At 38.5% G+C, this 24,806-nt stretch overlaps 1 protein-coding gene across 38 annotated transcripts in view; it reads left to right on the forward strand.

Annotated features, from left to right (window-relative positions):
• PEAK1 (pseudopodium enriched atypical kinase 1) overlaps nucleotides 1–24,806 on the forward strand; it is a 308,653-nt gene that overhangs the window by 241,223 nt on the left and 42,624 nt on the right. For all 38 annotated transcript variants that reach the window (XM_078333897.1, XM_078333903.1, XM_078333895.1 and 35 more), the window contains 2 exons: nucleotides 4,620–7,861; nucleotides 22,993–23,186. In XM_078333897.1, the coding sequence (XP_078190023.1) occupies nucleotides 4,734–7,861; nucleotides 22,993–23,186 (3,322 nt within the window). In that variant the 5' untranslated portion in view covers nucleotides 4,620–4,733. The remainder of the gene's footprint in view (nucleotides 1–4,619; nucleotides 7,862–22,992; nucleotides 23,187–24,806) is intronic.

Here is a 24,806-nt window from a genome sequence, read left to right on the forward strand (position 1 = left end):
CTAATCAACTTAGCCATCTTTTGACTGAATTAACTTCCTTTTACTCAAAGTGGGGAATTATTTTTACTATTATCTACTAGTATTTGAAAAAGCAAATATATTGTACTCCTTACAAAGAGAAAGCTTAATCCGACTCTTATCAGAGGTCTGTTTAGCTTGGTTAACAAGATATTATGCCAAGGTGCCTTATTCTTTTTTTGTATTCAGTGCTGCATAGTGCTAAGCACTGGGAATTTTTCAGTTTAAATTCTTGGTGACTGACAGGAACTGCCCTCAAACTGTTAATAGAAGTTACTTCTGAATAATAGGTTTACATATGGTTTCTATTTTCTTTATGCTTTTCTGAGTTTGCACAGTAAGCATATAAAACAAAAGAAAAAAATACCTCCCAAAAATTGTAAAAACAAAACATATTGTAAGTAGCTGTAGCCTTGAGTCCCAGTTCTGGGTCTTTCTCATTTACTTTAGTAAAGTCACTTTCTCTTCTGGGCTTCAGTTCTCTTGTCCATAAAACACAACTGAACTAGGAACCTGCACAGTTTTAACATTCTAAGTATTGTGTTTCTTCCCGCTTTCCTGTGTTTTCAGCCTCTCACCCTGGCCTATATCTTTCCCCAATATTATCATTCAACATTATCTAGATTCTCCCATCTTAAAATAAGGAAATCCTTTCTGGACCCCTGTCCTCCTACCACCTTCTTGCTTCTCCTTCCTGTCTACTCTTATCTAAAAGCTATCTACCATTGCTCTATTACCTCACTCTTCAACTCACCGCAGTCTGGTTACCATCCCCACCACTGAACCAAATAGTTCATGCTAAGGTCACTGATGAGCTCACATTGCCAAGTCCAGTGGGCTTGTATTAGCCTCTCAGTAGCATTTGAAATAGTTATCATCTTTCTCCTTCATGACATTTCCTCATCTGGCTTCTGTGCCATCACACCTTGGCTGATAGTTTCCAGTTAGGGAAGAAGAATTGGCCTCTTCTCCCAGGCTCACCCACCAAGGCCACCTCCTCAGCTCACTCTTTATTTTCTTTTTGGCCTAGATATTTCTTTTTTTTTTTTTTTTTTTTTTTTTGAGACAGAATTTTGCTCTTGTTGCCCAGGCTGGAGTGCAGTGGTACAGTCTCAGCTCACACCGTAACCTCCACCTCCCGGGTTCAAGAAGTTCTCCTACCTCAGCCTCCTGAGGACTACAGGCACCCACCACCACGCCCAGCTAATTTTGATATTTTTAGTAGAGATGGGGTTCCACTATGTTGGCCAGGCTGGTCTTGAATTCCTGACCTCATGATCCACCCACCTCAGCCTCTCAAAGTGCTGGGATTACAGGTGTGAGCCACTGCACTCGGCCTGGCCTAGACATTTCTACACTAGTAATTTCTAAGCATATGAGAACCACAGAATTCTCATTCATGTTTCAGACTCCTAAATTCATATACTCTCTAATATTCAGGCTGACAAAATAATGGACTCATAATCTTCCCTTCAAAAGTTGCACCTCCTCCAATGTTGTCATCTCAGTAAATGGCTCCACAAATCATTTCAATACATAAGCCTCAGTACCTCTTACTCTCTTCAAAATCCAGTCATTCCTGCATCTTTCTCTGCCTTCCCTGACACCACATCCTAATCCAGATCCTCATCCGATCTTAGTTTGCCTATATCAGTCCTCCTAAGGAGTCTCCCTGCCTCCTGTCCTGTTCTCCCCAAGTCCGTTTTCTACATAGGAGCAGAGCTGTCTTTTTTAAGTCAGGTTTATTGAGGGTAAATTTACATGTCATAAAATTCACCTTTTTTAGTGTGTGGTTCTATGAGTTGTTTGTTTTTCAAGGCAGAATCTCGGACTGGGGTGCAGTGACATGATGCAGCCTCGACTCACTGCAACCTCTGCCACCCAGATTCAACCAATTCTCATGCCTCAGCCTGCCAATTAGCTAAGATTATAAGCATACACCATCATGCCTGGCCAATTTTTATATTTTTGGTAGAAACAGGATTTCACCATGTTGTACAGGCTAGTCTCAATCTGCTGGCCTCAAGCGATCCCCCCACCTTGGTCTCCCAAAGTGCTGGGATTACAGGCATGAGCCACCATACCTGGCTGGTTCTGTGAGTTTCGACAAATGTATGCAGTTGTGTAACCACTGCCACATAACATTTGGATTGTTTCCAGCTTTTGGCTGTAAACCTTTGTGTATTGGTTTTAGTGTAAACAGAAGTTTTTATTTATCTTGGGTAAATACCTAGGAGTAGGATTGCTGGGTTCCAAGGTAAGTTTATGATTAACTCTCTAAGAAACTGCAAAACTGTTTTTCAGAATACCTGAACCATTTACATTCCCACCAGCAATATATGAGAGTTTCAATTGCTTCACATCCTCACTAGGACCAGTCTGTTTTTGTTTTAATTTTATTTTAACCATTCTAATAAACATGTAGTGGTAGCACATTGTAGTTTGAATTTGCATTTCCATGTGGCTAATTATATTTACTCTTTCACATGTTTAAATGCAATCCATGTATCTTTGGGCATGGTGGTTTGTGCCTGTAATCCCAGCACTTTGGGGAAGCTGAGGTAGGTGGGTCTCTTGAGCCCAGGTGTTTGAGACCACCCTGGGCAACATGAAGAAACCCTGTCTCTACAAAAAATAGAAAAATTAGCCTGGCATAGTGGCATGTGCCCATAGTCCCAGCTACTCCAGAGGCTGAGATGAGAAGCTTGATTGAGCCAGGGAGGTTGAGGCTGCAGTGAGCTGTGATCAAACCACTGCACACCAGACAGGATGACAAAACGAGACCCTGTCTCAAAAAAAAAAAAAAAAAAAAAAAGATCAAAAAATCATATATCTTTGGTTAAGAGTCTGCTCAAATCTTTTACGTTTTTATTGGGCTTTTCATTGAGTTTTGAAAGTTCTTTGTATACTCTAGATACACAGTCCTTTGTCAGATATGAACTTTTCACAAAATTTCTCCTACTCGGTGGCTTATCTTAATTTTCTTACCATTATTTTATTTTTTCTGCAAATATTTTTAATAAAATTCAAAATATAATTAGGTACAATATTTTATAACAGAGGTTTACTAGTGAAAAGAATGAAATTCCATTTTGGGAAGGATAACATTTTGCTTGATTGGGATTCAAAGTTAGTACTTCTCTCATCAAAATTGATTACAAATGTTTATCTATTAAAGCATATCTGTAATGAAATTATATATATTTTATCTTTGAAAAATGTCATTTCACACAGGTGATAGATGCACCAGTGAAAATTCTGCAATTTGTGGAGCGCCTCAAAGCAGTAAATGTGACACATACAGTCTGTGTGTGACACATACAGTCTGTGTGTCACACATGTCATAGCTACTCATCTCTCCATTGTAGCACAGAAGCCACCATAGTCAATATGTAAACAAATGAGTGGGACCAGTGTTCCAGTGGAGCTTTATTTGTGGGTACTTAATTTAGAATTTCATGTAATTTTCACTTGTCACAAAACATTATTCTCCTTTTGATTTTTTTCCCAACCATTTAAAAACATAAAAAGCATCCTTAACCTTGGGATAAAAAAACAGGAATGAGCTGCATTTGGCCTCTGGACTATAATTTGCTTACCTTTTTCCCTTCTTCTGCCCATAATCTATCAGTGTTTCATAGTTTTGCTCATAGAGATTCTAGATTTTACACATACTTTGTAAGACTTATATACCTAAGAATTTTATGGGTTTTGGTCAGAGCTATCTTTTTAAAATACAAATTGGATTATTTTGTTTCCCCTGTTCAAAACCCTTCAGTGGCTTCCCACTGTTCTTAGGATACACTCTGTAATCTTTAAAAGCCTAAAAGGCCTTGCATGATCTGGCCCCTGTTCTGCTTTTCAGCATTTTTTTTTTTTTTTTTTTTTTTTGAGACAGATCTCACTTTGTTACTCAGGCTGGAGTACTGTGGCATAATCTCAATTTACTGGAACCTCCGCCTCTCAGGCTCAAACAATCCTCCTGCCTCAGCTTCCCAAGTATCTGGGACTATAGGCATGCACTACAACACCCAGCTAATTTTTATATTTTTTGTAGAGAGAGGCTTTTATCATGTTAGCAAGGCTGGTCTTGAACTCCTGGGCTCAAGTGATCTTCTCACCTTGGGCTCCGTCTCAAAGTGCTGGGATTACAGGCGTGAGGCCACCACACCCAGCCCCGAGGCTTCATTTTCAATGCATTGAGTTTGAGGAGTCTATGAAATGTCTAAAAAGTTCTAGGGTAGGTGGAAGAAGAGGAACCTATAGTGGGCTGGTAAGTATTAGATAAATTGGTGGATAATAAAAGGAGCAGTATCAAAGGCATTTCTCGGAGGGAAGGTCATAGAATCATTGCAACAGAGACATCAAGCTGAATATTATGTATGGTTTGATAAGCATGCATAAATTATGGTTAAAAGCTCACTTTCCAATATACTAATTGGCTAAAGGTAAATTATGAAGTACCCAAATTAGTTTAGCTCTCAATCTTTTAATTTAAGGAAAAATTTAGGAGTAGAGTCAAGATTTTAAAGTCACTAGTGTAAGTCTCACAGTGCCTTTTTCATTCAGTTTTTTTGTCTTCTTCCCCCCTCCCCCCACAGATTGATCATTCTTAGAAGAACTGCTGTAACACATAGGGGAAGTGAAAACTAACAAATGAAAGTTTTGTCATGCACTGAAAGAAAAGCATTGTCTGTGAAGTTCTGTTTTTAAAAATGTCTGCTTGTAACACCTTTACGGAACACGTTTGGAAACCTGGTGAATGCAAGAATTGCTTTAAACCTAAAAGTTTGCACCAGCTACCCCCAGACCCTGAGAAGGCACCCATCACCCATGGCAATGTGAAAACTAACGCCAATCACAGTAACAACCACCGAATCAGGAACACCGGAAATTTCCGGCCTCCTGTGGCTAAAAAACCCACTATAGCTGTGAAGCCCACTATGATGGTGGCAGATGGGCAAAGTATATGTGGTGAGCTTAGCATCCAAGAACACTGTGAGAACAAACCTGTCATCATAGGGTGGAACCGAAACAGAGCTGCCTTGAGTCAGAAACCACTTAACAATAATAATGAAGATGATGACGGAATTAGCCATGTTCCTAAGCCTTACGGCAATAATGATAGTGCAAAGAAGATGTCAAATAACAATAATGGACTAACTGAAGTGTTAAAGGAGATAGCAGGCTTGGATACCTCCCCTCAGATTAGAGGAAATGAAGCAAACACCAGAGAAACATTCTTAGGAAGAATAAATGATTGCTATAAACGATCATTGGAAAGAAAACTTCCACCAAGTTGCATGATAGGTGGGATAAAGGATACTCAGGGCAAGCATGTTATTCTGAGCGGGAGCACAGAAGTGATTAGTAACGAAGGGGGCCGGTTCTGTTACCCAGAGTTTTCCAGTGGCGAGGAGAGTGAAGAGGATGTGCTTTTCAGTAACATGGACGAGGAGCACGAGAGTTGGGATGAGAGTGATGAAGAGCTGTTGGCCATGGAGATTCGCATGAGAGGGCAACCCCGCTTTGCCAACTTCAGAGCAAATACTTTGTCTCCTGTTCGATTCTTTGTGAACAAAAAATGGAATACCATCCCCCTACGAAACAAATCTCTGCAGAGAATCTGTGCTGTGGACTATGATGACAGCTATGATGAAATCCTGAATGGTTATGAGGAAAATTCTGTGGTCTCTTATGGACAAGGAAGCATTCAGAGTATGGTCTCGTCTGACTCCACATCACCAGATTCTTCTTTAACAGAAGAATCACGTTCTGAGACAGCCAGTAGTTTATCCCAGAAGATTTTTAATGGGGGAGTATCTCCTGGTAACCCAGGAGACTCTAAGGATAGGAAGGAAATTGAGCCCAGTTATGAAAGTCCTGCTAGTAATAATCAGGATAAAGATTCATTGCAAGCTTCCAAAAGTTCCATAAAAGTTCCAGAGACCCACAAAGCAGTCCTTGCTCTCCGATTAGAAGAGAAGGATGGCAAGATTGCTGTACAAACTGAGAAGGAAGAAAGTAAAGCCTCTACAGATGTCACTGGACAAGCAGTAACCATAAACCTCGTCCCCACAGAAGAGCAAGCAAAACCCTACCGAGTTGTGAATCTGGAACAGCCATTGTGCAAGCCATATACTGTCGTGGATGTGTCAGCAGCCATGGCCAGCGAGCACCTTGAGGGCCCTGTTAACAGCCCCAAGACAAAAGGCTCATGTTCTACTCCAAACTCGCCAGTGACATCATCTTCATTGACACCAGGACAAATAAGTGCTCATTTCCAAAAATCCAGTGCAATTCGATACCAGGAAGTATGGACTTCTAGCACCAGTCCACGACAAAAAATACCTAAAGTGGAACTAATTACTACTAGTGGAACCGGACCAAATGTTCCTCCAAGGAAAAACTGTCACAAATCAGCACCTACTTCTCCCACAGCTACAAACGTTTCCTCCAAAACCATCCCTGTTAAGTCACCTAATTTGTCTGAAATTAAATTTAATAGTTATAACAATGCTGGTATGCCACCGTTTCCAATTATCATTCATGACGAGCCAACGTATGCTCGGAGTTCCAAAAATGCTATCAAAGTTCCCATTGTTATCAATCCAAATGCATATGACAATCTAGCCATCTACAAAAGTTTTCTGGGAACAAGTGGAGAACTCTCAGTGAAGGAAAAAACCACAAGTGTAATAAGCCATACTTATGAAGAAATAGAAACTGGAAGCAAAGTGTCTGATAACACCACTAGCAAAACCACTGAATGTCTTCAAACTAAAGGGTTTTCAAACAGCACAGAGCGTAAAAGGGGCTCAGTGGCTCAGAAGGTTCAAGAGTTTAACAACTGTCTCAACAGAGGTCAGTCTTCACCACAGAGAAGCTATAGTTCCAGCCACAGCTCCCCAGCAAAGATCCAGAGAACCACTCAAGAGCCTGTGGCCAAAATAGAAGGGACTCAGGAGTCTCAGATGGTGGGCAGCAGCAGCACCAGAGAGAAAGCAAGCACAGTGCTTTCTCAGATTGTGGCTTCAATTCAACCCCCACAGTCTCCTCCAGAAACACCTCAATCTGGCCCTCAAGCTTGCAGTGTGGAAGAGCTTTATGCCATTCCTCCAGATGCTGATGTTGCTAAGAGTACACCAGTCCGGCCCAAATCTCTCTTTACATCTCAGCCTAGTGGTGAGGCTGAAGCACCTCAGACCACAGACAGTCCCACCACCAAAATACAGAAAGACTCATCCACAAAGCCAGTCACCCCCTCTCCCTCCAAATTAGTGACTAGCCCCCAGAGTGAGCCACCACCACCCTTTCCCCCACCACGCTCTACTTCCTCTCCTTACCATGCAAGTAACCTTTTGCAGAGGCATTTCACCAACTGGACCAAGCCAACCAGCCCTACCAGGTCAACAGAAGCTGAATCAGTTTTGCACTCTGAAGGCAGCAGGCGGGCAGCGGATGCAAAGCCTAAGCGCTGGATATCATTTAAAAGCTTCTTCCGCCGTCGGAAAACAGACGAGGAAGATGACAAAGAGAAAGAGCGAGAGAAAGGGAAACTGGTGGGCTTGGATGGCACAGTCATTCACATGCTGCCTCCTCCTCCAGTTCAGCGCCATCACTGGTTCACAGAGGCAAAAGGAGAGTCCAGTGAGAAACCAGCCATTGTCTTCATGTACAGGTGTGACCCTGCTCAAGGCCAGCTCAGTGTGGATCAGAGCAAGGCTGGGGCAGACCAGGCAGCAGTCATGGAGAAGGGTAAAGCAGAGAATGCGTTACTACAGGACTCAGAGAAGAAGAGGAGTCATTCTTCTCCATCACTGATTCCTAAAAAGATTCTCAGGTATGTAAAATAGACTGGCAGAATATGGGAATTTTTTAACACATTTTCAGGTGCTAAGTTTTTTATAGCTTTTAAGATTGCATAAGAGCCATTTCTGTTTGTAAGTAGCACTCTGTGGCCATCATCTATCTTTATAACTGCATTCTAAGATTAGAATAGTATTAAAGTGATCTTATTGCACTGAACAAGGTTTATAGCCCTGGATCTTTGGCTTAAGTAGCCTGCTGCATTGGACTTTAGCATAGAAAAGCAAATCCATAATACCTTAATAGCAATAAATAATATGTTGTTTTGAAATGTGATGGTAATGTGAGGAAGAAACAGGATCAATGAATAAGTGGTGGTACTGCTCTTTCCCTCACTGTAAATGAAATAAAACTCTTCCAGCATTTCTTTTTGCTTTTTATGATGGTATTATCTCTATATGCATTACTTATTTTAAGGGAATATTTGTTTTTTTATTGCTATCTCTTTCTGTCCTCTTTCCAAGTATTGTGAACAAAATGGAGGGTGGTAAGCAAGCAATTTATAGTTATTTAGCATGTGGGTGAAACAGAAATTGGGTATTAAGTGTGAGACCCAATAGTATACTCCTCAGTTCAGCTAGGCAGATTGCATACCCAAATCAGTTCTCTAGGCATTCATTTTATTTAATACCTTAGTAACTATTGATTGATCACCTGTTCTGTGCCAGGTATATAATAAATATTTATCTCAAATCCTTATAAATTTGCTGTATTCTTCACATGAGGAAACTGAAAAACCAGAGAAGTTAAGAGTTGGACAGAGTCACAAAAACTGGTACTGCCAGAGCTGGAATTCAAACTTCGATCTGTCTCATTCTAAAGCATGTATTCTTATAATGTTGCATTCTTAACAAACACAAGATCTCAAACAAAATTGTTATAATCTTACTTGTAATCATTCACATAAACACATATGTTTAGGAAGCCTAAGTCTTTCTTTCTTATTTATATTGTAAACAAAATTAATTAACAGTCAATAAAAATAAAGAACTTTTATCCCAGGTTTGTGACAAATAGGATGATTTCCCTATACTTCCTGTGCTTTTTATTCGTTTGCCCTGAGTACTTCATTCATCTGATTCTGAGTCCTTCTCCCTCCTGACTTAAAGTAAACCTCTACCTGGCCTGGCCTTCTTTCCTAGAAAGATAGGAAACTCTGATGGGTGGGGCAGATTTACTAGTTTTTCTTTAGAAAGATATAATAAAAAATGAAGTGAACACTTAATGCTTTTGCTTTTCCTAGCAAAATGCTAGTAAGTTTTATATACATTCTTTACTAAAACGAGCTTTTTACATACCTCTAAATTGTTGTCAAAATGCTTACAAGTCCCTGTTTTCCTTAAATCCATGTAGTAACAAAGCAACTAGGATAGTGGTAATATAGTCCTAAAAAGAATAGTCTTGTCATTGGTAGTTGAATGTTGTATTCCATGGTAATGTATTTAATGACAGAATGTACTCCAGTAGTAATAAAATACATGTATTTCACGGCCAGGTGCAGTGGCTCATGCCTGTAATCCCAGCACTTTAGGAAGCTAAGGCAGTTGGATCACCTGAGGTCAGAAGTTTGAGACCAGCCTGGCCAACATGGTGTGAAACACTGTCTCTACTAAAAATACAAAATTAGCCGGGCGTGGTGGCAAGCGCCTGTAATTCCAGCTACTTGGGAGGCTGAGGCAGGAGAATCACTTGTACCCAGGAGACAGAAGTTGCAGTGAGCCAAATAGTACCATTGCACTCCAGCATGGGCAAAAAGAGTGAAACTCCATCTCAAAAAAACATGTATTTCAGGTGACTGCATTATTTAGAAAAGAGGCAATTTAAATAGCACATGGTTGGAGTTACCTAGGAGGGAATGGTAGATAGTTTTACATGGCTTCACTACTGATTAAGTACAACTGTGGTGTATTTTTCCACATCTTAGAAGGCACAGTCAAGAAATGATTTGGCTTCTTTCTATGGAATGAGACTCTCTTTTGGCTGCATGCCACAGTATATAGGCTTGAGGGCAGCCCAGGCCCTGGGCTTGGCAGACCCCCTTACTATACAGCTTTTATTTTCACAATTAGGTTATACATAGGCCAGTCATGTCTTCCAAATTTTATCTGTTTTTTCTAATAAACATTCATGAATCCAAATAACACAGTTCATTTGCCCATTCGTTCTCAAATTTGACCATGTTCCACAATCATCTAAAGAGCTATTAAAACAGATTGCTGAGCCCCACCTCTGGAGTTTTTGATTCAATAGGTCTGGGGTAGGTCCTGATAATTTGCACTTCTAACAAGTTCCTGGATGATGCTGATGCTGCTGGTCCTTGGGTCACACTTAGAAATGCTGGTTTTACCACCATTCTAAAGATACATGCTATAGTCTGAGTAAAGCAGTGATTGAGATATTAAGCTTTTCTTTAAGGCACATTTGAATTTCACAATTCGTAATGTCCCAGATTAAGTACAGAAAGAGGTATTCAATAGCTTTTATTAACTTTCTGAAAAGTTTAAAACATGAATATGCATATTGAAAAAATATATACCATTTGCTCTTTCGGTAATTACCTCATTTACTTGGATACACCGTTGGTATTTACTTGAAGCAACTTTGAGAGGGAAAACATTACCGTCAAATGTCAACATTTGTGTTTCAGGCTTGATGGCAGTGTGATCATTAAATTACTATCCCGTGCCTGGGAGCACACTGCTGAAAGAAATGAAAATACTGTTTTTCTGTAAGTAAATGAATATTTCAAGTCTAAAATGTATGTAAGGAACGAAGAATGAAAAAATACTGTACTAAAAGCCAGACTGCAGGCTCTGAAAAATAAGGAACTTTTTAGAGCCCTTCATTATGAGATTAGATTGTCACTAAGTTCATTTATTTAACTGTTTAGGATATATAAATTGAGTGTCTTAACTGTGCCATGTATTTGCCATCAGGCCCTGGAACAAAAAAGGGGGAAACATTATCCTGAAATAATGGGCTTGGGTTTGACTTCAGCTGTCTGTCTGGTCCTTCAATGTAAAAGGCTATAAAGATGCCTGTCACATAGAAGTAATTTGAAAATTTCCTTAGAAAACATATAAAAAGCTTATCTCAGGGTCCGGCACACACTGGGTGCTTAAAAATGTTAGTAGTCCCTCTACCCTCAATGGATAAGTGCTGAAACAATGTGCAGAGTGATTAAATCAGCTTAATGCAAACTTCTCAGGAATTAAATCCAAAGCAGATCTTCAAAGACAAATAGGATTTTTCCAGCTGGTTGGGAAAAATGTTGTAGGCCAAAGGAACAATATATGCAAAGTCAGAGACAAGGTTGATGGCAAACAGAAGCAGGACATGTAGCTAGAAAAGGATAGTGAATAATCCAGTGGATCTAAAACATTCGAACTCAGAGGAAAGAATAGAGTGATGGTAACCAGAGGCTTCGGGGTGAGGTGGGGTTGGAGAAAGGAGAGATCTTTGCCAAGGGTACAAAATTCCAGTTAGACAGGAAAAGTAAATTTTAAAGACCTGTTGTACAGCATGATGACCATAGTTAATAATAACATATTACATATTTCAAAATTGCTTAAAAAGTAGATTTTAAATGTTTTCAGCACACACAAAAAACGATAAATAGGTGAGGTGATAGTGATGTTAATTAACTTTAATCTTTCTACAGCATATATATATATATATATATAAACATCACATTGTACTCCATAAATATATACAATTATTATTTGTCAATTTAAATTTTTTAAAAATTAAATTTTAAAAATAGTCCAGTGGTTCTTAAAGTATGGTCCATGTAAGGTCAAATAGTGATCATGCCAATGTTAATTTTCATAATAATACAAAGATGCTTGTCTTTTTCACTGTGTTGACATTTACACTGATGGTACATAATAGTGGTTAAAACTACTAGCATCTTGGCATAAATCAGAGCCATGGTACCATATTGTACTAGGAGGTTTTTGTTGTTTTTAGGTGAGTTTCACTTAATGTCCTTGGTAGACCAGACACAGTGGCTCATGCCTGTAATTCCAGCACTTTGGGAGGCTGAGGCAGGAGGATCACCTGAGCTCAGGAGTACAAGACCAGTCCGGGTAACCTAGTGAGACCTTGTTTCTACTAAAAATTTTAAAAATTAGCTGGGCGTGGTGTTGTGTGCCTGTGATTCCAGGTACTCAGGAGGCTGAGGTGGGAGGATTGCTTGAGCCCAGGAGGTTGAAGCTGCAGTGAGCCATAATCATGCCACTGCACTCCAACCTGCGTGACAGTGAGACCCTGCAAGAATGCCCTTGGTGATGTAGTAAATTAAATCTCAACCCTGGAGTACCTGTATTCTTAAAAATTCTGTGCAATTAAATGGGAAGTACACACAGAATACTTTTGCTATGTAACAAAATACAGTGGTTTTCTCAAAGAAAAATACTTGTAAAATAGTTGAGTTGTGAAGCTGAACTAGCTCCTTCTTTAATGGACTATCTTGAAAGAACAACTGACAGACAAACCGGTTGTTCAAACTTGAGAGTGTTTGGCAGATATTTTCTTAAGAATGAACATAACAAACCTATTACTTCAAGGAAAACAACTATTTGTTGTCAGTGATATAAAATTCAAGTTTTCAAGCAAAAATAAGAATTTTTAAAACTTATGTCTGCCACAGTGTTTATCTCAACAGCTAAACATTCTTCTGATGAGATTGGTGATTGAATTCGTAAACTTTTTAAAGTATTATATAATTAAATATGTCGACATTTGGAGGATCTGCATTAACTCAGTAAACGAGTGATTTCCAAATAACCCAATGCATGATACTACAAAATTATACATGAGTAAAATCCATCCAAACTGCAAAATAATCAATGACTTTTAATGTAATTGACTACAAAAAGTTTATTGATATCGTTTCAAATTTCACGTTGCAACTAACCTTTAAGAAACTACCACTTACCAAGTTCTGATATGGTACCAAAGAATATCTACAGTTATCTAAAAAGCTATTAAAATACTACTTTTTCTGCTTACAAATCTCAGTGAGACCAGATATTTTTTATAGTCTTTAATCAAAACAACATGTCACAGCAGACTGAATGCAGAAGCAGATAAGGAAATTGAGTTGTCTTCTATTAAGCCAGATATTAAAGAGACTTGAAAAAATATCATTTAGGTTAATATTACTGGGGGTTTTGTTGCTTAATTTTAAATTTTTATTAAATGCTTAAATTATACATAATATACATAATTATGGTGTACATAGTGATGTTGGATGTTGCAATACATATAATGTAAAGTGAGCAAATCAGGGTAATTAGTATATCCATCATCTCAAACAATTATCATTTCTTCATGTTGGGAACATTCATATCCTCCTTCTAGCTATCTGAAACTATATAATAATGTTACTGTTAACTGTAGTCATCCTACAGTGCTGTAGAACACTAGATCTTACTTCTTTCATCTAGCTGTAATTTTGTGTCCTCTGACAAATCTCTGCCTATCCTTTCCTTCCCCCATCTTCCCAGGCTCTAGTATTCTCTCTTCTACTTTTTACTCCTATGAGATCTACTTTTTTTTTTAAGCTTCCACATATGAGTGAGAACATGTGGTGTTTAACTTTTGTTTCTGGCATTATTTCACCTTGAATAATGTCCTCCAGTCCCATCCATTTTGCCGCAAAAAAAGGTTTGTTGTTTTTTTAAATAAATGGATTATTTTCAAATTTTCTCAGTTCTAATTTTTCATATAAATGATAGTTGATATAACTTATACAAATAAGATGCCATGTGATTCTCAAGTTTTAAGATTGTAAAGCAATCCTGAGACCAAAAACTTTGAGAATTGTGGAGACAGGCTGTAAATGACATGTTGAAATGTTGGCTTTTATCTTGTAGATTTTGTAGAGGAAACAGTTTTTAAGCAGGAAAGTAGCATGATTTTTTAAATAAAATATTTTCTTGCAGAATACTGAAAATAGGCTAGAAGATGGGATACCAGTGGGTCAAATTTTAGTTCAAGAATGTGTACCCAGCCGTCATTTCTATCTGGCTAGTCTGGATTAAGAGAAACTAATTTGATGGTAGACCAGTTAGGAATTTCTCAGTTATCATTTTCAGAAAGATACCTACCTACCTACCATCTCGGCAACTCTTTGGTGTCTCTCACACGGGGGAATAATACTACATAGTGGGAAAAATGCCGGCATTGGAGTCAAAGATTTGAATTCTGACTTACCGCTGAGTAGTTGTAACATTTGACTTAATCTCTCTGAGCTAAAGTTTCTCTACCTATAATACCTACCTTATAGACATATTTTGACTACTAAATATATAATATCTGTAAAACATCAGCATAATATCTAGCAATAGGAGTTGACTTCATTACAAAATTATGCCTGGGGAACCAGAATTTAGTATCATCCTTGCTTAATATCTTGCCCCTGAAATCTATTCTGAGAACCATCGCCTACTCTTTCTTAAATGTAAATCTAGTTATATCCCCACACTCCCCGCACTGAAGAAGGCCCTACATATGTGGCATCTGCCTACATTTTAATCCTAACATTTTGGGTTTAATCTTATCCTCTTACTCATGAACCTCTAGTTATTCTGGCTTCCTTTTCTTTTTTTTTTTCAGGGTGAGACGGGTTTATTGTGCACATTTACACAGCGCCAGCAGCGTCAGGCTGGCAGTGGCCTGGCTGCTCCACAATGGAGTTCACTTTTCTTCACCACACTATATACAGTCAATGCTCCAAGGTGATGGGCTACAGTGCTGCCTCAGTGACACTACACACATTTATACATAAATTACACACAAGACTCATACATGAAAATAGAGCCTAAGGGCCTGTATTTTAATGAGGAAAAAAATTTTCCAACATAGTTCGGGGAGCTTTGAATGGTCTAGTCAAAAAATACTTTTGGTATATAAAAAGCCAGTACGTACAATTCACACCTCAGTGAAGCGCCCTCCTTGCCTTAAGGCTTGTTTATAATACTGACTTTGCAATCAGTTCTACTGGATTACCTTTTAATTGGGACTGTCTTAAAATTGGTTCTCTCATTTTTTTTTATTTTATTGTAAACTTTTTATTATTGAAAATTTTAAACATATACAAAAGTAGATGGACTAGTATAGTAGACCACCATTTACCATAAAACCGCACTTCAGCAATTACTAATTTATAACCAATCTTGTTTCATCTCTGCCCGTTTCCTTCCCCCCATTATTTTGAAGCAAAGGCTAAACATCAGGTATCAAAAATTTTAAAACTGCAAATATTCAGATGACCCCATTATCTTCATCCCTGTTCTCTCCACAAAGACTCATGTGCAGTTTTCCACTTGATATCTCCACTTCAACTAAGCATTTCAAATAAAACATATCCAAAACAGAACTCTTAATTTTTTGCTACAAACTGTTCCATCCAACTCTTCCCTTCTTGGTAAATGGCCCAACATTCATTCAGTTGCTCAAGCCAGAAAACTAGGGGTCATCTTTGATTCTTCTCTTCTCTTCACCCCTGACATCCAAAATGTTGGATGATTCAACCTCCAAAATATATTTCAAATCTGTCTCCTCTCTAATTTCTGTTTTACTGCCTTGGTCCAAACTACCGTCATCTCTAACCTGTTTTCTAAAGTATTTCCCTGATTGAGCTCTCTGCCCCTGGTAGCTAATCTCTTTAGAACAGCCAAGTACACTCCTCATTTTACTCCTACCTTCTGGGTTCAATTTCTTTCTTGACAAATACCATTTTTAATGGTTCTTTCAGTAAGCCGTGGTGGTAAACACTTGATTATTGACTAAAATCATGGTTATCTTAGTGTTATTTAACCAATAACACTTGGTTATTAGTTAAAACTGTAGCTAATGGGCCACCATTATTTGCATGTCAGTTAGTTTTCAGACATAAATTTTGTGTCCAAATTATGTCCCTGAATGTAAGAATACCTCTAAACACAAATTGCCCAGTTTAGATACTTAGTATCACACTTATGTAAACAATTTTTTTTCATACTTGGTTGACAAGATCTATTGCCAATCACATACATGTGCTTTAATTTTCAGTTCAGCTAGGCATGGTAGTGTACTCCTGTAGTTCCAGCTACTTGGAGGCCAAGGCAGGAGGATCACTTGAGCCCAGGAGTTCAAGTTCAGCCTGGGCAACATACATAGCGAGGCTCCCTTCTCACCATCTCTAAAAAATAAATTAAAATTTAATTTAAAAAATATTTTTCTAGTGAGAAAAATATAATCTACACATTCAGAAAATAAAAGTTACACTCCAACTAAAATTAAGGATATCATTTGCTTCCTGAATGGCCTTTAGCTAACCTTTCTAAATCTACCAACCCTGAATTTCATGCTCGTCATTATCAAAGACCCCCAGCATGTACATCTTGGATACTATGTACGTCATTTCTTTAGGACTTCCAGAATCATGTCAGGAATCTAACTAAGTCTAGCACAGCTGGGATTCTGTCCAAACCCCAACTTCTGGTTTGGACAGGCAGACTGGATTGGACATACCTTTGCACACTTAGGAATGCTATTTATTTGTATCAGCCTTCCTTTACCCTTCCAAGGCGTTTTGGGTCTTCTCAATGACCTTATGTAACTAAACTGTATTCCTCAATAATCCAGGAATCAATCCTAAGAGCCCTCTAATCCATTCCAGAGTTCAAGGGTATAGCCAGGAGTTGGCAAACTATGGCCAATGGGCCAAATCCAGCCTGTCACCTGTTTTTGTAAATGAAGTTATGCTGGAAAATAGCCACACTCATCTTTTACATGTTGTCTATGGCTGTTTTTGAGCTACAACAACAGGGTTGAGTATTGCAGCAGAGTTAGAGACCATACCACCCACAAAACTATAATATTTACCATGTGGCCTTTTACAGAAGTTCGCTTACCCCTGGACTAAGCCATAATATCAGATTTGTCTGCGGTTGTCAGGCATGCTAGTGACATATAGCTATTCCAGCCAAATACTAGAAAAGTTTGGTACTCTCTAATCAGCCTAGGCCTATTAATATATGTGTTGTGTGTATGTGTAGGTGTGTGTGTACATGTGTGTGTCTGTGTACATAGGGTATGGAAAATGAAAATCCTAACTGTAGTAAAATGTCACGTCCTTCTCTGTGGAAAACTGAGTTAGAAGCTTGAATTGTTTTAATGCTTATGCTCCAGTTATATCTTAATTTGCATTATTTCTCCTTTCTACTAAGAGAATCCTATCAAAGTTGTCTTTTCATAGGACAAAACTAGCCTCAAGGCTATGGGTATTTTCTTCTAATACCTTGCCTTTTCAGGAAATGCATATCAGTATCTCACCCCATTCTTTAGAAGTGAGTCAAGGCCAAAATGGTGATACTAAGGAGCTATTTCTATTATTGAGAATTTATTTTTATTAAGAATGGCAACTGTATTTTATTGCTCTTTTCCAAAATTAATTGATCTTTTCTCTTAATTTGCACAGATGACATTCTGACTTTGTATTTCATAGAATTTTGAAATGTAATTTTTCTTAGTATTATGAAGATGACAGTGATTTACAGAGGACTGTGCCTTAAAGATGCTTTTAATTTGCTATTTGAGTCTGTTTTAAAAAAAAAAAGTGGATCTGTACAGTTTCAGAAAATTAGAGTTCATTCAAGACCTTGCACATGGCTGCCAGTCTTCCCCATCTTGAGACCTAGCTACTTCATTCATACCAGTAAGAGCTACCTTTATTTGACCAGGCTGTGTTAAAAATATTAGCAAGAACTCATCAGATCTCAGATAAAGGTTAATCTCAGTTCAGGATAAGAAGTTTGACGTTTTCAGTTAAAGACTACAGAAGGCTTAGCAGAAAATTGGAGATGCTAGATAGTGATCAGTAGACACAGACTTTTCTACCTGAGAATGTCAATGATTGGAAAATCAAGTTGATGACCTGGAAACTAAGATAGGATTAAGAAATGTCACATTCGTAGGGGTTCCTAGAGGTAGAAAGAAAAAAAGAAATGGGAATGTTGGGTTTTTTTCTCCCTTTCAATAGATTATAAAGGTCTGGGATTTGATAACTTTGAACTCTCCTTTTCATGTGTTAATGTAGATCCCACATCTGCAAAGGTCCATTATCCCCAACAACCCCAGAAATACAAGCTCTGGAAACCAGTAACAAAACGATGACATTTTATTTCTAACATACTTCCATCTGATTTTTAGGGGTAAAAGGAGGTTCAAAAAGTCATACATTTGCTTATTAGCTGTTGTGGGCAACTAGAGACTTGTGTACCTGCTGAAGAGAGCTAACAAACAGAACTCAGACCATTTGCCCCAAGAGTCAGGTAGCCTCTGTAGAAGTCAGATTTCACTTACTGTTCCTTCTGAAGCTGAATAAAGATGGTTGAATTTGAAGATCGGATTGAACTGAAATTGTGGAAATACTTAGATACCGAAAGGCCTTTAACCTGTTCTAATGTGGAATTTGATTTGCCTTTTTAAAAAGTACATTCAGACCTTTAACAGAATTTTTACAAAAATCTGTCTTAAATGAATTTGCTAGGAAAAGTAAAAAGATTATTTCATTTTGGTGGTGTACTGATTGATCCCTACCACCTGGGTAAACCAAGTTAGCTTCCCATAGGAGATTGCTTCTGCAGCTTTGATTTATGTATGAATAGGGTGGACTGATGAGATACAGCCTTTCAAAGGATTCATTTGTATAACAGACAAATTGGTAACAATGTAACTATTTCCTTTCAACACCTTATATTCATTATGCATGTCCAGAAAATGATTTGTCTTTGTGGATATTATGACATGGTTTTATAAGTATCAGGTCAGACATGCCAAATCTCAATTAAAAACTGGTCATAAGTGGAAAGTTGGTTGAAGAGTTTAAAGTATAGTCACACATATGTTGTCTTCTGTGTTGTCTGTCTATGAAGGAATGCTGAGGGTTCAGGACAAAGAGTAGGACAAATTGGAGTGTCACCCAACCTACAGATCAAGGACCTAGGTAACAACACCATAGTTATTAGGGCAATAGGGGTGTTTCAACATGAATTTAAATAGCAGAAATATAAAAGCCGTAACTTCCTCTTAGTGGGCTATTTGTCACTTAACAATTCAGTTTTCAAGTAATGAATATCAAATTGTACTTAGCCTGAAAAAAAAATTAGATACACTAGTCATTATTTGCCAGTTTAAAACATGTGCTAACATATGTATATAAAAAATTCTCACAGATTTCTTGTAGTTTTCATTCTAAAGAATTTTTTTACCATCTGTCTCATGGATGAAATGGGGGAAATTTTTATTTTCTCCATTAACTCCTTCATGATGCCATCATCAAGTCTGTTCAGAAAATCAAAGTAATAGATAGGGAAACAGCACCCAGGTTCAAATTCCCATTTTATTGTTTTCTCCATCACATTAAACATCTCCCAATGAGATATTTGTAAAGTGTTATTTTTAGTATTTGAGAGAGTTTTCTGATTTTATGTCCAAATGTGGAACAAATCAATGGTAAAAATTAAATTCTCCCCCTTTTTTTTGAGATGGCGTCTCTCTCTATCACCAGACTGGAGTGCAGTGGTGCCATCTTGGCTCACTGAAGCCTCCGCCTCCCAGGTTCAAGCAATTCTCCTGCCTCACCCTCGCAAATAGCTGGGACTACAGGTGCCCACCATGCCCAGCTAATTTTTGTATTTTTAGTAGAAAGAGGCTTTCTCCATGTTGGCCAGGCTGGTCTCGAACTCCTGACCTCAGGTGATCCACCTGCCTCAGCCTCCCAAAGTGGTGGGATTATAGGCATGAGCCACCACGCCTGGCTTTAAATTCTCTTACTAAATTAATTTGCCTAATGATAAATTAATCAAAGATTTTCCTTTTTTCTTTCTTTCTGAATGATTTATCTGTTTATGTTATTTATACATCATGACTGAATCAACCTTCTCTGATACTTTTCTCAATGTTTTAATTTTTTAGTCATAGTATGTTATTATATCTAACCTTGAACTCTCAGAACCTCTCCCTTTCCCCCTGTCTCTTCATTTTAATCATACAAAGAGCTATTCTTCCTTCAAGCATTAAGACATGACATATCATTGCTGTATTTTTAAAATTCTTACTCCTTTTGGAGACTGCTGTCACTGTAAATGCAGATTATAGCATCCATTTGCAAATTCATGTGATTTTACTTTTATCAGCTCTATTTGCGTAGTTCTTTAGAGTTGACTTTAATTGGTGATTTAATATACCAGTGCACTTATATGAAATGTGCTCATAAAAACCAGTCTTTATCTTGAATATAGTCTGTGCTGCCTTAGTCCGCAAAGAGTTAATAAAACTAGCTTTCATTTTGCTTAGCTCCCCAAAGGTAATTTGGCACATTTCCCAGACCATACCAGTAAGGTAAGGGTCAAGGTGCAGTGAGTGATACTAAGGAACAGAATTCGAACCTTTCCTCATGGTTTGCCCAACTTGTAGCTCTCCAGAACTCAGTGGAATCTATGGTTTAACTGAGTTTCAGAGCATAATTAACAGACTTAAGAAGGCCCTGTGAAAATTTCCTTTAATGGGGAATTGTGTTAGTGAGTACAGCAGGTGAGTTTTTGAGTATTTCTTGCTTTTAGTATTAATGTTTTGTTTTGTGAAACCCTTTGAAGTACAGAGCCCAGGGAGTTCCTCATAGGTTCATCGCAGCAGCTTTCTATAGTTTTTGCTGTAACTGAGCTTTGTTGTTAATAGCCCATTGCCTAGGATGAAAACAGGCAAGTGAGGATGGAATTGTGGCTTCTGAACCCTTCACCAACCCTTTTTGACAAGTGGAAAGGAACACTTTCTTTTAGTAATAATCAGGACATGGAGGGAAAAAAAAGGCAAGAGTAAGTTTGAAGAGATTAGGAGCCAAGAAGCAGCTATTTAGGAAACCTCTAAAGCTAACTTTAGAACAAGAAATGTCTGGAGCTAATAACATTTTTTTCTTTAAGTTGGGGGAACTGATTTTTTTTTTTTTTTTTTTTTGAGACAGAGTCTCACTCTGTCACCAAGCTGGAGTGCAGTGGCGCGATCTCAGTTCACTGTAACCTCCATCTTTCTGGTTCAAAAGGTTCTTCTGCCTCAGCCTCCCAAGTAGCTGGGACTATAGGTGCACACCACCATGCCCAGCTAATTTTTGTATTTTTAGTAGAGACGGGGTTTCACCATATTGACTAGAATGGTCTCGATCTCTTGACCTCATGATCTGCCTGCCTCAGCCTCCCAAAGTGCTGGGATTATAGGCATGAACCCCCACGCCTGCCCAGGGAAGCTGATATTTTTTAAGGCACTTTATGTATATTGCTTTGAAACTAGAAATGGTTTCTATTAATGTTTTCCAGAAAAGAACATTTTCCCTTTATTGAAGCATGGTGATAACTACTCAGTAATATTCAGTCTTGACACAAAGTGGTGCCTGAGTGTCTTGGAAGTGTCACTTTGATTTGTCTTTGCTAATTCATGGAGATAGAGCCCCCATGTTACCTCAATTTTATGGTGCTCCATATTATGAAAAACCAACTTTGTGTGGAGTCCCTCCTTTGGGTTGATGACTGAGGGCAGCCCATCGAGAAGAGGCAGTATGCTTTACTGTGTGAGGCCTCCTTTATATATACTACTCTCTTAACTGCTAGAAGAGTGATTCCTTCCAACCTCACCAATATCCCCAAGAGCCAGATCCCCTAATGGAACTTCCAGCTCATTGTTTATTCCTAGTATAGAGATACCTCTGGCTCTGCCAACTTTGAAAGGATATTTTTGAAGTTGTGTATCCAGTAGACATCAAGGCTTATTTTTCTGTCTAGGCACATGCATAATTTCCATAATGAAAAATTGATAAGAGGGTACTCCTTCGCCTTTAGATCTACTCCCTTAAATCCACAGGCAATATATGTTCTGATGGCACATGATCAAAAGAAGTACCTCTTTTAAAGAAACAGATAAATGTCACCATGACTCACTGCCAACTGAAAATCCACAGATAACCTGTAATCATATAGAAGTTTCTTTTCCTTCCTTCTTTCTCTTTTTCATAAAGAAACCAGAAAAAAATAGCTGATGAATTTGTGATAATCTAGGAATACTTTTTAGTGGGCCCAGCAACCTTTAAAGATGCATGATTTTGAATTCATTTCATTGACCAGCCCATTGAGATTTTCTAACAAGGCCAATTTTCTCCACCAGCAACAGAATTGGCACAGTTCAGGTAGATTGGGGAGTGGGGAAGATAGGAAGAGGTAGCTATAAGCATATGAGCAGGCAATGGTGAAGCAAGATTGGTCATATACTGGTATGTGGCCAGCAAGTGCTTCAGATTCATTTTAATAAATGAGATTAACTAGACTGCAGAACTTTCTTTCCATTTGTCTTCCCTGCTGCATGCATCAGGCAAAGGTTGATGCTTCCGTTCTCTCGGCAACAAGATCTTCCTGGCCTCAGTTGACCTACTAAAACAATGGCTTAGCTTCCTTATGTAGATAGTTTTATCTCGACTTTATTCTTGATCTTGATTTAGTACACACTTTAGTGTACTACACACTACCTGAACTGGAACGGGAAATGGAAAAAGAAGATATTTCAGATCCTGTTGACCCGAACCCTTGTAATGCAACATACAGCAATACAGCATACACACTTTAGTGTGTACTAAATACTATATATTAAATCAAACTATATAGTAAAGTATTTGATATTTATCATAGTATTAGAGTACTATAATTAGTAAGTATGGCAAATACTTTACTAAATACTTGAGTATATTTGTCTTTAGCCAGTTAAACATTCCACTCCTTCTACCACCAGCATCACCACCTCCCACCTAAATAAAATGTTCGACTCCTTGAGTGTTATTCTCAAGCTCCCTTGCAGGCTACTATAACTGCTCCATCAAATTGGGTTCTCAATATGTATGAATCAAGATAAATGGAAGTATCATCCTAGATGAAGTACTGCCTTATGTTCAGATAAATGTATTGGGGCTTATGACCCATTACTGTGACTATAGGACCGGTTATTTACATTTGTGGGAATCTAAACTTTAGTAGAACCTTTCAATACCAGTGTGACAAGTGGTCTGATTTGTTTCAGTCATATGACCCATGAAGTAACAGAAGATTTTTCTCCTCGGGATCCAAGAACTGTTGTTGGGAAGCAAGATGACAGGGGCTGCACTTCAGCCACAACAGCATTGTCCCTACCTGAACTGGAAAGGGAAGAGGGAAAAGAAGACATTTCAGATCCTACGGACCCGAACTCTTGTAGTGCAACATACAGCAACTTAGGTAAGTGCAAATGTCCAATAAGTAGTATATAAACTGCCTTTTTATGTACTAGCCAAATGTTCTGTTTTCTTGGAGAGATGGTATTTATTGCTCCATGAAACAGAAGTTAGACTATTGGAGTTATAAATTTCAAGTCATATCAGAAAAAAGTTCTGGTGTTTACTAGGCATTATTAAATACCTGCAACCATGAGCCCTGTGCCAAATGCTAAGGGATATTAACACCCAGCTTTGAGGGACTCACCTGGGGGGAAAGGGGTTAACTTGTTCATGATTTCAGTGTAATACCATAAATACATGGGATATTTTTAATATTGCACAGAGGAGGGTGTCAAAAGATGCCTTTCTAGAGATAATTCCTGAATTGATTTAACTAGTTGACAGAGGGAAGAAAGAATTTTCCAATCAGAGGCAACAATATGAGCAAAATCGTAGAGATGCAAAACAGCTTGGTTCATGTAGGCACCACAAACATTTAGTGTTGCTGAAATGTGAATATCATGCATTTCATGCCAATATCATGCATTTCAGGCTAAAACTTAGACTTTTTGCTGTTTGTGATAGTGAGCCATCAAAGATTTTTTGTTTTTGTTTTTGTTTTCTTTTTTTGAGACAAAGTTTCACTCATCCTCCAGGCTGGAGTGCAATGGCACAATCCCAGCTCACTGCAACCTCTGCCTCCTGGTTCAAGTGATTCTTCTGCCTCAGCCTTCTGAGTAGCTGGGATTACAGGCGCCTGCTACCATGCCCAGTTAATTTTTGTATTTTTAGTAGAGATGGGGTTTCACCATGTTGGCCAGGCTGGTGTCCAACTCCTGACCTCAGGTGATGCATCTGCCTTGGCCTCCCAAAGTGCTGGGATTACAGGTGTGAGCTACCACACCCAGCCTGGGTTGTAAGCAGAGGAATAACACAATTAGATTTGTTTTTCAAAATATCCACCCTGCAGGCTGCCATGTGAACATGGATTATTTGGTAGCAGGAAATTTGGTAGTTAGATACTATTGCAGGACCACACAAAGGGATGAGAAAGGGAGGCCTCTACTAAGATAGTGGGAGGAGGGGACAATGGACAGATTTGAGAGATACACAAGGTTGAATGATGTGAAGAATCTATGATGTATCCCAGACTTCTGGCTTGGATCAAGCAGACTCAAGAAAGTAAAGATGCTTTTCATTGGAGATATTTAGGCAGAGGCTAATGGACCATCTCTCAGAGGGACTATGAGGAGGATGCTGCCCTGCAAATACGGTTGAGCTAAGTTACTTCAGAGGTGCCTGCCAATGCAAAGATTCTTCAATTCTCTGATCATCTTTGCTCTTCTTCCTTGAATGCTCAATGATTTCTTATCTGTCTCCCTTGAGTACCACACAGTTTCCTTCCTTCTGAAAAGCAAAATCTGAGACAAAAATAAGGATTTCTCAGTGCTCTTCTTCTATGAAGTCAGTAGAGAAGTGAGTAGCCTAGACTACTACATGCAAAGCACGAGCAAGATTCATATGAACTACTGACAAATCCTTAGACCCTGTTTGGAAACCAGTGGCATATATCATTGAAGTATTTTTTGACCTAGTTTCTCATTTCTTTTCTTCTTTGTCCTTTTGCTTTGTCAGGTTATTG

This window comes from Callithrix jacchus, chromosome 8 (genome assembly GCF_049354715.1).
Source record: "Callithrix jacchus isolate 240 chromosome 8, calJac240_pri, whole genome shotgun sequence".
Classification (NCBI taxonomy): Eukaryota; Metazoa; Chordata; class Mammalia; order Primates; family Cebidae; genus Callithrix; species Callithrix jacchus.